General features: G+C 42.3%; 1 protein-coding gene across 5 annotated transcripts in view; it reads right to left on the bottom strand.

Moving 5' to 3' along the window:
* Positions 1 to 13,352, bottom strand: part of NBAS (NBAS subunit of NRZ tethering complex) — a 378,957-nt gene that overhangs the window by 319,601 nt on the left and 46,004 nt on the right. For all 5 annotated transcript variants that reach the window (XM_090031852.1, XM_090031878.1, XM_090031881.1 and 2 more), the window contains exons 10-12: positions 10,992 to 11,130; positions 5,187 to 5,252; positions 674 to 802 (exon numbers count right to left, since the gene is read on the bottom strand). In XM_090031852.1, coding sequence (XP_089887978.1) covers positions 674 to 802; positions 5,187 to 5,252; positions 10,992 to 11,130 — 334 coding nt within the window. The remainder of the gene's footprint in view (positions 1 to 673; positions 803 to 5,186; positions 5,253 to 10,991; positions 11,131 to 13,352) is intronic.

Genomic DNA, 13,352 nt, shown 5'->3' with positions numbered 1-13,352 from the left:
GGAAACAGTGTCTCCCCCAAACCCTTCTGGTCCCCCCTAGTCAGTTTATAGACAGTCACCAGGTCCCCCCTCAGCCTTCTCTTGTGAAGGCTGAGCAGGTTTAGGTCCCGCAGTCTTTCAATGTAGGGTCTGCCCTGTAGTCCCCGGATCATGCGGGTGGCCCTCCGCTGGACCTTTTCAATGTTGTCCACATCCCTCCTGAAATGGGGCGCACAGAACTGGATGCAGCACTCCAGCTGTGGCCTGACCAGCGTCACATAGAGGGGGAGGATCACCTCCCTGGCTCTACTTGAGCTGCACCTGTAGATGCACGACAAGGTCTGGTTAGCCCTGCCAACCTTGTCCTCGCATTGTCGGCCCATGTTCATCTTGGAATCAGTAATGACTCCAAGATCCCTTTCTGCCTCCGTGCTCTCAAGAAGGGAACTTCCCATTCTGTAAGTGTGCCGCTGGTTTCTACTGCCCAAGTGCAGCACCCTGCACTTGTCAGTATTGAAATGCATCCTGTTTATGTCAGCCCACTCCTGTAACCTATCCAGGTCTTGTTGCAGTCTTTCCCTCCCTGCTAGTGTGCTCACCTCACCCCAAACAGGTACCTACACCTTTTCTCATTCCTTAGAAGAGCTAGACTCATGAAGTTTAAAATATTTATTTTTCTTAAACACCCGTGTACCTGGTTACTTTGATCCCATTCTCCTTGCTGTTTCAGGGATGGAAGAGTCCAGATGGTCAATTTTCCAGAAAAGTGAATGGCCGCTAGAAGAGTTCCATCAGGGGAAAGGCTCATCTTGAAAACACCATCCTGCCCAACATATTACCAGCAAAAGTTACAATAAAGAAAAGGATAAATTCAGCTCAATGATAACCTTTTCCTCACCCTGACAACCTCCAGACCACATATTTGTGCGAGCACTTACAGTTATAACAACCTACTGTACTTACCCAAGTCCAAGACAACTTTGAAATTAAGATGATCCCCCCGCCCAATAATTACATTCTATATGTAGAAATTATAAATTTGCTATAATTATCCTTGTATAAAATCTAACTACTGAACGGTCATCTTAAATTGGTCCCCACAACTGCTGTAGTAGGGAAAACAGCAGGAGGGGTGAAGGACCCCTGTCCCTTGTCCCCCCCCCACCATCCCAGCTGCCCATCTCCTGCCACCTGCACCTCTATTACCGTGCTTGTCCCCTCAACAGCCTGCCCCCCCCACCCTCCTGCAGCCTGCATTGCCCACCTTGTCTCCCCCCCTACAGCACGTAAGCAGAAGGTAAAGAGGAAGAGAGCAGCTGAGTGGACATAAGCCATCCAAGCCCAGGACAGGAAGTGACTCGGCTTCAGCCCCAAACCCAGAGGCAAACCACCTGCCCTAGGCCAGTACACATATCCAATGCAAGGCTCTCCACCCCCACCCCCACAATGATTGGGGGGGGGGAAAAAACCTCATCTTACTTTTGAGTAAATATGGTAATAGCATGTCACACTGAAAATTTTTAAAGTTATATATGCTATGCTATAAAATTAAGGAAGACTACTAGGGAAAAAAAAAAAAAAAAAAAAAAAAGCTGTATACAAGGCATTCTACCCTACCTAAGAACATCAATTTCTGTACAACACTAATCACTAAAATATAGCCAATATATCATTTGTTAGCATGGTGGTCTGTATTACAGTTACCATGGAAAAGAACCAAGAACCACGCAGATTCGGAGTTGTTTCATCTTAGGTTACAGAGGGCGAATCCAAGGTGGGGAGATCTTTCTGTAACAGAGCCACAGCTCAAGACTGATATGCTAAAACTATGCACTTAACATGAACTCTTGTAGGCTCTTCTGAATCAGAATCTTTCCTGCACTGAAGACCAGGCATAAATGTTATGTGAAGAAGTAATCTCTGAAGATTCACGAGCTCCGTCAAAAATGCAATTGCAATAATGTACAGTTTTCACTGGGGAAAAGCCTGTAATACCAATATATGTGTATTCTATATCTGTAGGCAAAGCTGATGGTAATTGTTATTGGACGCAGCAAAATATCTGCAAATGTTGCTAAAATACTTATGCCTCTGAGTCCCATTTTTAGAAGAAACTTACGGCAAAAATCTAAAAACATGTTTGCCTCAACTCCAACTGAAATCAATAGGAATTGAGGTGTCTAAACATCCTTCCGGGATCTGCCCCTTAGAGTCCACAAGCCTAAATTTCAGTGAAAGTCAGTCAAACTTTGGTTGCTAAATGCTTACATCTCTTCTGAAAATAGCCCCATTCAAAACAGTCTGAATAAACAACATGACACTATGAGGCCCCTTGGTCGTAGTCCAATTCATTTCAAAAAGTTTTCCAAAAAGAAGTTAATTTTGACAACATCAAGCATTACAAAAAAAGAAGAAATCACAGGCTCAAATGTTTATGAAAATCTGAGGATAAGGATAATTGAAAAAAGCAGACACTCAAACTTACAGAAAAAAACCTATTAGGGCTGCATAAGTCTACAACCTTGTTTCTAAGGGAAAATACATATTGCCTCTGTGCTGCATCCCAAGGGCACTTCCATGGGTGCAGGCCAAAACCACTAAATCATGTTCCCCACACTTGCTCCCAGAGCAGCAGGTATCCACCGCAGAGGAGCTCTAAACATAGTAGACAAAGAGCGCCCAAGTGGAGCTGGGCTATGTTTAATGGTGCTGTAAAGCCATTGCACGGATTCAGTTGTGGAATGGGAGTGTGCAGGTGAGACAGATTATGGCAGAATTTCCAATGAAGGAAGCACAGACAACCCTCTATTTGTTTTCCAAATGATATTTCAAAAGTATTCTTCTTGGGCCGACTAGTTCTCTTCCCTTTTTTAAACACTTAAACAGCTTAAAGTTTACATTCCGCTCATATGGCCCATGAAAACCAAATGATCAGATCCATTTTCTGTCCTCATGTACTAAGGTTTAGATTGCAAATAGTGAAAGAATTCTTTAAGCCCAAAACAAAAATCTATTTTTATTAAAAAAATATGAATTATTAAAGAAACAATGCAACTTGGCAGCTAAACTACCTGATACTGCACACTTAAACAGTTTTCAGTTTTCTAACGCTACATTCTTAAACACTGGAGGTAGGAGCAGACTAATGTTACTACCTGGGTCTTTCTATTTCCCAAAAGAGAACAGGACAAAGTTAACTGCACCAATGTTTCCATTCTATATATATTAAGATGTGTACAAAGAAGAGAGATGATCGTGAAACTGTCTGGAAAAAGATACATCTACAAAAGACTAAGCCACCTGCCTTTCTTGACCATTGTGTGTTTCATTAGGGGCTATATTGAAAGCCAGTATATAACAACTCAATAGTCAGTATCTAAAAAGTGCCACTTGCTGCTTATTTGGACAGCCATCACATACTGCCAAACAGTTCATTACCCTTAAGGGAACCACAGTAAAAAGATACAGAAAGCTCCAAGAGACTTGCAATCCACGTTTAAAATCTGTCATCTGAGTTAGCAGCAGAACAAATCAAATTTTGACTACAGCTGGCTCTACCAGCAAGCTTCTTGGCAACAGTATTAAATAACTTTTTCAATCACTCATTAGTCAAAACAAAATCTCTCTCAAATATTTAAGCCATAATCCCCCAAACAGTGTTAACACTTCTAGAGATGAGTGAACAATAATAAAACTTTTCTCTTCTTAAATTTAGCGCTGGTAAAACGAAAGACATTAAAATAGAGTTCAGTTCTACTTAGCACTAGCCTTTGAGGTAAAAACAGTTTGCACTTTCTTCTTCAACATATAACAACGTATTTCCAGTGCCTTAATTTGAGGGCTGATATTACCAGCCCAGAAGAGTTGGGAAAAATAAATTTAATAAGTCCTTCCATCCAAATATAAATTAATCCAAAAACCTTACATCATACCCAGCCTTCACCATGATCAAGAAGAAAAATTTACTTTGCCCTTGCAAGCAAACGTTCAACTTCTTCCAACATAAAAATTAAAAAGGAAAAAAAAAGGAAGAGGAAATGAAATTTTAAGGGAAAAAAAGAAACAAAAAAGGCAAAGGCAATAGGAATCTCTTCATTTATTATTATTTCTAAAGGAAAGTTTTTATTTAAAACATATCCTTTTATAAAGTTCAAAGTTTCAGTCACTGTTGCTGATTCTTACAATTTTATCATGAGACTTGAGATATACAACTCAACTCCCATGATCATTACATGACAGTCTTAGCACGTGTATTTTAAAACATTTTCTAGTTCTCATGATTAATTCTTTTGAAAATATGACCCAAGTAAAGAGATCAAAAACCAAGTAGTAATCAGCAATTATTTTTTAGTCTAAAAAAACCAAAACAAAACACCCCCCCCCAAAAAAAGCAACTTATGTTTAAAATCAGTCTCAATTTTAAACATTTTGAATGGAGAAAATTGTTTAATGCAGAGCATTTTGTGACATCAACTAAAAACTAAAGGAAAACTAAAGTGAAACTGATTTGTGACTTTTCATTATCCAACCCAAGAGAAATTCAAAAGTTAGAGAACAATACTGAAACCATTCTGTACGTTCCCAATTTAAGTAACTCAGTGTTATCAATAAGGATTCAATAAATGTTATCAATATGAATCTCTGGGGGCAGTGCTCCTTCAGTACAATACTAAACAATTAAAGATTTGCCATTCAAACTATGCATTTTTCTAGCTAGCTAATGCAATCCTTTGATACCAGTCAACAGAGCCAGTCCTTTTTGGAAAAAGAGATGTACCTAACAAGTTATATATATCATAAATATTACTAAAGAAAGAAATACTACTGTTACTATCTTGGTTAACAAGTAGCACTTAAGAGCAAGTGATAAATCACTGAACTTGTTTATACTGTGCAATATGAAAAGTCTTGATACCTCCGTGAGCAGGATTGATGAGTCCATGTAATATTCGAATCAAGAGCAAATAAAGTGAAGTAAAACAAAATCAAAGACAGGGCAAGAGACAGCCAGTAAAACAAAGCCTGTGAAAAGTCAATTGGCTAAATCATGCTAGTTACCTGATTTAAAATAAAATCCTTTCATGTAATTTAATTTAAGATACCTAAATTAAAAATCATTTTAAAATCAGTTACATTCCTCTCTTAGGCAAGTCCAAATGTAAATGAACAGTGTTACTATGGTGCATTGTTGAGAAAGAATTTATTACCTTTTCTGTTCCCTGTCTGCTATAAAATCTGAAATTCCTAATCTTTAATAATCCTCTTCTCTGTGCCTGGGAAAACAGAAGTATATTACGTACTGTAAGATTAAAAAACAATCTTTGATTTATGCATTGAAAACCAAATCAAATCCAGAGAGTAATGAAACAATCACGGAAGAATATATTACTTTGCAATGTTCTTGAAAAGCAGTAGCTAAAACGATGCTCACAAGAATTATTTTAAGCTTGCATTAAAGTGCAAATGTAAATTTGCAACAGCTGACATCTGCTGATTTATGGATTATTTTGATGAATATATGTCAATCCAGGAAACACAACCATGAGTTCACAATTAAATTAATACCAAGCTACAACAGTAAACAGATATTACCCAAAAGACATGTTAGAAACTTTCACTGAACACAACTGAAATTGGATTAGTAAACCAAGATAAATCATACAATCTAATTGTAAACCGATCTGAGCATATGAAGACTGCACCAATTTAAATAAAATTGATTTTTGTGATGCTAAGGCAGGGGGTGGGGTATAAAAATATATATTTCTTCTCCAAATTAGAATTTGAAATCAGTCAGAATTAGGCTTATAACAAAAACAGCTTATTTCAAAATGTTTGGGGGGATGAAAAACAAGTCTAGAATCTCTCCAAAATGTTCAGGTTAAAAATATCTGCATATTCTAAGACTCCTACGAGAGTACAGCAAGGACAAACAGGAGAGAAGAAGAGAAGCTGTACTTTATCTAAAAGACTAGCATGAATGCTCAGAGATCCAGTATGAAACTGGAGACAGGCCTGTTGATGGTCTCTGGGCTCAGGTCAGAGGGGAGAGCAACAAGAGTGATTGTTGTAGTAGTGGGTGTATGCTGTAGCCCACCACACCAGGAGGATGAGGGGGATGAGACTTTCTTCAAACAGCTAGTGGAAATTTCCCGATCACAGGCCCTGGTTCTCATGGGGGACTTCAAATCACCCTACCATTGGCTGGGAGGGTGATACAGCAGTGCACAGGCGATCTAGGAAGTTTTTTCAGGGAGTGCTGGGGACAACTTCCTGGTGGAAGTGCTAGAGTGGCCAAGTAGAGCCTGTGTTCTTCTTGACCTACTGCTCAGAGAAAAGAATTGGTGGGGAACGTAGACCTGGATGACAACCGGGCCAGTAGCAACCATGAGATAATTGAGTTCAAGATCCTGAGGAAAGGAAGGATAGAGAACAGCAGAGTAAGGACCCTGGGCTTCAGAAAAGCAGATTTCAACTCATTCAGGTAACTGATGGGCAGGATCCCCTGGGAGGGCAGTCTGAGGTGGAAAAGAAGAGTGGGTCATATTTTAATGAAACTTTACTGAGTGCACAGGAATTAATCATCCCAATGCACAGGAAAAATAACATGTCTGGCAGAAGACCACCTTAGTTAACCAGGGAACTCTTCAGTGAGTTAGCACACAAAAAGGAAACTTATAAGTGGAAACATGGACAAAACTAGGGAGAAGTATAAAAGTATGGCTCAGGCATGGAGGGATAAAATCAAGAAGGTCAAAGCGCACCTGGAGTTGCAGCTAGCAAGGGACATGAAAGGTTACAAAAAGGGTTTCTACAAGTATGTCAGCAACACGGGAAAGATCAGGGAAAGCGTGGGTCCATTTACGGAATGGGGGAGGCAACCTTGTGACAAATGATGCAGAAAAGGCCGAAGCTCTCAATGCTTTTTTCAACTCAGTCCTCACAGGCAAGGTCAGCTCCCAGACTACTGCACTAGGCATCCCAGTTTGGGGACAAGGTAAGAAACCAACAGTGGCAAAAGAACGGGTTAGAGACTATTTCGAAAAGTTGGATGTATACAAAACAATGGCGGCAGACTGGACACATTCAAGAGTGCTAAAGGAGCCAGCCAATGTGATTGCAGACCTGCTGGCTATTATTTTTGAAAACTTGAAAGAATCAACAGCTGCCAAACCAACCAGGGCTAGGATTCAGAGAGACCTAGACTAATTGGAGGATTGGATCAAAAGAAATCTCATGAGGTTCATTAAGGATCACTGCCAAGTACTACACTTAGGACGCAACAATCCCATGCACTGCTACAGGCTACAGACCAACTGGCTAAACTCTGCAGAAAAGGACCTAGGGCTTAGAGTGAACAATAAGCTGAATATGAGCTAACAGTGTGCCCTTACTGCCAAGAAGGCTAATGGCACAGTGGGCTGCATTAGTAGGAGCAATGCCACCAGGTTGAGAGAAGAGATTATCCCCCTCTACTTGGCACTGGTGAGGCCGCAGCTGGAATGCTGTGTCCAGTTTTGGGGCCCCAAACTACAGAAAGGGTGTGGATGAATTGGAGACAGTCTAGTGGAGGACAATGAAAATGGTCAGGAGGCTGGGGCACGACCTATGAGGAAAGGCTGAGAGAACTGGGCTTGTTTAGTTTGGAGAAAAGAAAACTGAGGGCAGGACTGAATAGCAGCCTTCAACTAACTACCTAAAGGGGGGTTCGAAAGAGGATGAAGCTGGACTGTTCTCAGTGGTGGCAGAGGACAGAACAAGGAGCAATGGACAGCAAGGGATGTTTAGATTAGACATTAGGAAAAACTCTCACAAGGAGGGTATTAAAGCACTGGAATAGGCCACCCAAAGAAATTGTGGACTTTCCATCCTGGGGGGGTTTAAGACCCCACTAGACAAAGACTTTGCTGGGATGATCTAGTTGGGAATGGTTCTGCTTTGAGCAGGGGGTTGGACTAGATGATCTCCTAAGGTCCCTTCCAACCCTCATTTTCTATGATTCTATGAAATAGATTAAAACACTGCTCAAAGAAAGAAATGCCAAGTCTCTCACACAGAAGTAAACACTAAAACATATGAAATGGAGTTAATATACTCCTATAGAACAACCTGGACTTTATTACTAATATTAAAAGAAAAGTATCTATATTTACTCTGGTAATACTGAAAAAATTCGTTTTTTCTTCAAAGAATATGTGTTTTCCATTAGGTATCCCCCAAATGATTGCCTGTCAAACAACAAAAATGACTGGACGACAGGTATAGACAGCTATACCTTGTACAGGAGAGATCATGTGGACAAAAGGGGGCGATAGCTTTCTATGTCAAGGAAAGTTACCCATCCCTGCAAGCTGACATTGGCACCCAGGGGGGACGATTGGAGACTCTCTAGGTCAAAATCCACAGCAAACAAGACACAGGAGACAATGGTAGGAGTCTACTACAGACCACCTAGCCAGGATCAAGAGCTTGACCAGGAATTTGCCAGGGAACTAGCTAAGGCTGCACGCTCCCAAATGCGTGATTGTCATGGGAGGTTTCAACTACCCTGACATCTCATGGGAAGAGCACTCAGCCATATCCGAATGGTTGCAAAGCTTCCTCACATGCATGGATGAGCTCTGACTCAAGAAGTGTATGGACCAACAACAGGCAAAGCGCTGCTCAGTCTGGTACTGGCAACTGGGGCGGACTTAATCAGCAACCTAATGATCAAAGGGAAGCTGGGAGACAGCAACCATGAGCTGAACACCTTTATCATCCACCGTAAAACAGGCAAGTCAGTCAGCAAAACAGAAATTCTTGACTTCAGGAAAGCTGACCTTGACAAGTTCAGGAGGCTTGTTGGCTAGGCCCTAAGGAACCATGACCCAAAGGGGAGGTGAGTTCAGAAGAGTGGTTGCTCCTCAAGGGACCGATCCTGGAAGCTCAAGCAATATCTATTCCGTCTCAAAAGACAGGCAGCAAAAAGGGCACACCAATCCCCCTTGGCTCTGCAGGGAAGTAGTGGATCTTCTACGTCTAAAAAAGAAGACCTATAAAGGATGGAGGACAGGATCCACCTCAAAGGAGGAGTATTCTGCACTGGTCCGGACCTGTAGGGAGCAAACCAGGAAAGCCAAGGCTGTGACTGAACTCCAACTGGCTACAAGAAACAAGGACAATAAGAAGTCCTTTTTTTTAGATATGTGGGGAGCCGGACGAAAAGCAAGGGTAACATGGGACCCCTGCTAAGCCATATGGGTCAACTGACAACCGACGCCCAGGAAAAAGCCAACCAGCTTAACGAGTATGTTGCGTCAGTTTTTCACCAACCTCAAGGGATGGCCCTGCTCAATACAGTACAGGACAGCCAGAACGAGGGAGAACTGTTACCCTTCATCAATGCTGACCGTGTGAAGGAACACTTTGAGAGGCTAGACACCTTCACATTAGTTAGCCCAGACAGCTTACACCCAGGGTACTCAAGAAGCTGGCAAGCATCCTAGCTCAGCCACTGGCACAGATCTTTGGGAACTCGTGGTGCTCAGGCGAAGTGCCCGAAGATTGGAAGAAGGCCAATGTGGTGCCTATCTTCATGAATGGGAGGAAAGTGGATCCGGCAAACTACAGGCCCATCAGCCTGACCTCTATCACAGAGAAGATCTTGGGGGGGGGGGGGGGGGGAAAATCAAAGAGACCATTCTTGACAAACTGGCTGAAGGCAATTTCCTGAGGGATAACCAGCACAGGTTTCTTGTGGGCAGGTCTTGCCTGACCAATCTCACCTCCTTCTATGACCACATGACATATCACCTGGACAAGGGAGAAGAGATTGACATCATATATCTTGATTTAAAAAAAGCTTTCGATCTAGTATTCCATGATGGTCTTATAGAAAAACTGGCCAACTGCGGCCTCAGCTACATCGCAGTCTGCTGGCTGGGGAATCAGCTTTGAGGTCAGACCCAGAGAATGGTAGCTGATGTAAGTCAATCACTGTGGTACGCCGTGACCAGTAGGGTTCACCAAAGCTCCATCCTTCGACCTATTCTTTTCAATATCTTCATTAATAATGTGGACATTGGTGTCAGAAGTGGACTGGCCAAGTTCGCTGATGACACTGAACTCTGGGTTAAAGCATCCAAACCCAAGGACAGGATGGTGATCCAGGCTGACCTTGACAGGCTCAGGAAAATGGGAAGACAAAACCTGATGGCCTTCAATACCGAAAAATGCAAGGTACTCCACCTTGGGAATAAAAACCTGCAGCATGCTTATAGGCTCAGCAGTGCTACGTTTGCTAGCACCATGGCCGAAAGGGACTTGGGGGTCACGGCTGACCACAAGATGAATATCAGCTACCAATGTGATGTTGCAGCCAGCAAAGCAAGCAAAACTCTGGCTTGCATCCATTCATGCTTCTCTAGCAAATCCCAGGACATCATCCTCTCCGCTGTACTCAGCATTGGTGAGGCCGCAGCTGGAGTCCTTCAGCCAATTCTGGGCTCCACAATTTAAAAAGGATGTGGAGACGCTTGAGAGAATCCAGAGGAGAGCCACACGCATGAACAGAGGTCAGGAAAACAGGCCTTATGATGAGAGGCTGAGAGTTATGGGACTCTTCAGCCTGGAAAAGCGAAGGCTAAGGGGGGACCCGGTGGCTGCCTACAAGTATATAAGGGGTGTACATTAGGATCTGGGGGAAGGCCTGTTCACCAGAGTGCCCCATGGGATGACAAGGTCAAATGGTCATAAACTTCTCCAAGACCGTTTCAGGTTGGACATAAGGAAGAACTTCTTTACAATCTGAGCCCCCAACGCCTGGAACAGACTGCCGCCAGAGGTGGTGCAAGCACCTACTCTGGACTCATTTAAGGGTCAACTGGACATTTATCTTGCTGGGATCCTGTGACCCCAGCCGACTTCCTGCCCCTGGAGCAAGGGGGCTGGACTTGATCTTCTGAGGTCCCTTCCAGCCCTAATGCTTATGAAATCTATGAAAAAAGAGATTTACTCCAAAAGGTACTTACAATCCGAATGTCATCTTCATAACTAGTGACCCGTTTATAGTATGGAGAACCTGAAAGAACTCTCCAAGCAGATATTCCACAGCTTGTGGCTTTAGACACTCCATCTTCATCAGTTTCACAGCCACCTACAAGCAACAGCCTATAAACACAAAAATTCTCATTAATGAAGACAGGTTTATCTTTGGTACCACTCAAGTGTTAGTAGAATTACACCATGGATCAATTTCACTCAATTTATTTTACCTATTCTAATGCCATTCCAATTGCATTTAGTTACTTGTTTATTAAAAATAGATTACAAAATGCAAAACAAGACAAAAAGCAGCTTCCTTTATTACAAGAGTCATCAACAAAGTCTAAATACAAAATCCAAGTTTCCTTATGTTTGGTGGTATAACCTATGTATCAAATTACTTTGTTACTGTAGGTTACTTTACTACCAATATCACCACAAACACTAAATGCCATTTTAAAACATTTCCCCAAACATGTTTGTACAACAAGCACCAATTATCACCGTCGATAACACTTTTTCCTTAACACTGATCACAAGCTGGTTGTATTAATTAGCAATTTACTATCAAAAGAAGTTTGAGAACACAGTCCCTATGCTCGAATGTTTTGTGCATCTGACATTTAAATCTGAGTTTAAATTATTTATACATAACAATCTAACAATTTGGGAAAGAGCTGGATGGCAGTTGTATATCCAGTTTTGTGTTACTGTTGAAAGATTCTGCCATCTAGTGACTAAGTGTATAAAAAGCTTCTGTATTTATCCATGCTTACGTGAAAACATAAAATGCATTTTAACCATGTAAAGCAACCACACAGAAACAATGAAGTTTATATTTAATTGATGTAATAGTAAAGGACACCAGCCATTTGAAAATCATAAGCTTTTGTTAAATAATATTGGAATGATATTCTAATAATACTGTTCTAATGAAGAAACATACCATTTAATTTAAAGTATGTGTTTAACACTCCTTAAATGCTCAAAAATATCTAACAGATTGGATATATAAATAATTCAGTTATAGTCTAACACAGCAGTGCTCAACCTCCAGCCTGCAGAGCCATGTCATCCAGCCCGTACGTCTCCCCATGGGTACAGATATTTGTCAGTGGTGGAGTGGTATACTTGCCACATCCATGGTACCAAAATTTCCAGAATCATGATGTGGGGCGGTCTGCAGGACAGGTGATGCAAGACTGTACCATAAATAAGGCCAGCATGTGGAGTTGTTCTGTATTCACATGTGGCATGTGGGGTCACACCAGTATGTGGCTGGATGCAGCACATGGGGCCAGGTCAATGCACTGGATCACACCCATGAATTGATTCCACACACTGACTCCATATGCACAGTCCAGCCCACCCCACAAACAGGCCTCGCACCATTTATCCAGTCCATGGGTTTGGATAGGTTGAGCACCACTGGTCTAACATCCTGAACTAATCACCACAAACAAGCCTCCTTTCACTTTTATTACTATCTAATAGCTCAATTCAAAGCACTCTTCTACCATGATAATCCTCAGCAGCACTGAAATCAAAAAAACAGTCCTAGCAGCCACTAGCAATTTAAAAAACATTATTTCTGACATTCATATATAATTAGTTCTCTGATAAATCATACTTGGATTTCCTGGCTAAGACAACAAGAATCTTTAAGTCTGTTAGACGCCCCACCGCTACTTTCCTTCTGCACGGAATTCTAATATAATAAAAGCCTTTGTCTGTCTGTCCGTCCATAATGCTTTATTCACACACTGATTGGTTGTCTCGGCAGCCAATCACAATGCTGACTGAAACAACCAACCAAAGTGCTCCAAGAGCATTCCGGAGAGGAGGCCGCAGTGGCATGCCGCTATGGCAGTGGGGACAGAGAGGACAGTGCCGGGGGGCGGGGGGGAGATGTCAGAAGCTCTGGCCTCTTCCCACCCCACCCCTGCTCCCTGGAGGCGGTAGCAGCATGGGGAGCTGGCCAAGGGGGACAGAGGGGCAAGCTTCCTCCCCCCCACTCCTGGGAGGCGGCAGCAGCGCAGGGTGGGTGGGTGGCAGCACTCCATCCCTGCTCGCTCCCCTGCCCCCCTTTTCCCCCCAGTCATTCCTGACAGGCAATTGGTTAGTCTGGAATAATCACCATTATAGAGGTGATAACTGAGTGTGGAATATCTGTTGTTTTACTGTATCTGTAGATCATCTTCTATCTTTCACAGCAGATATGCTAATACATAGAGACAAGTGAGAGATGCCCCTTTAAACAAAAACACAAAAACAAAAAACCAAAACAAAAAAAAAGAGGGGGAGTATGGGACTTGGAAAGGGCTATTAAATGGATCTGTGAGCATGGG

The sequence above is a fragment of the Crocodylus siamensis genome, chromosome 1, assembly GCF_052110815.1.
Source record: "Crocodylus siamensis isolate JL-2025a chromosome 1, ASM5211081v1, whole genome shotgun sequence".
Classification (NCBI taxonomy): domain Eukaryota; kingdom Metazoa; phylum Chordata; order Crocodylia; family Crocodylidae; genus Crocodylus; species Crocodylus siamensis.
Note: the sequence above shows the minus strand (reverse complement) of the source record. Positions and strands in the feature narration are given on the sequence as shown.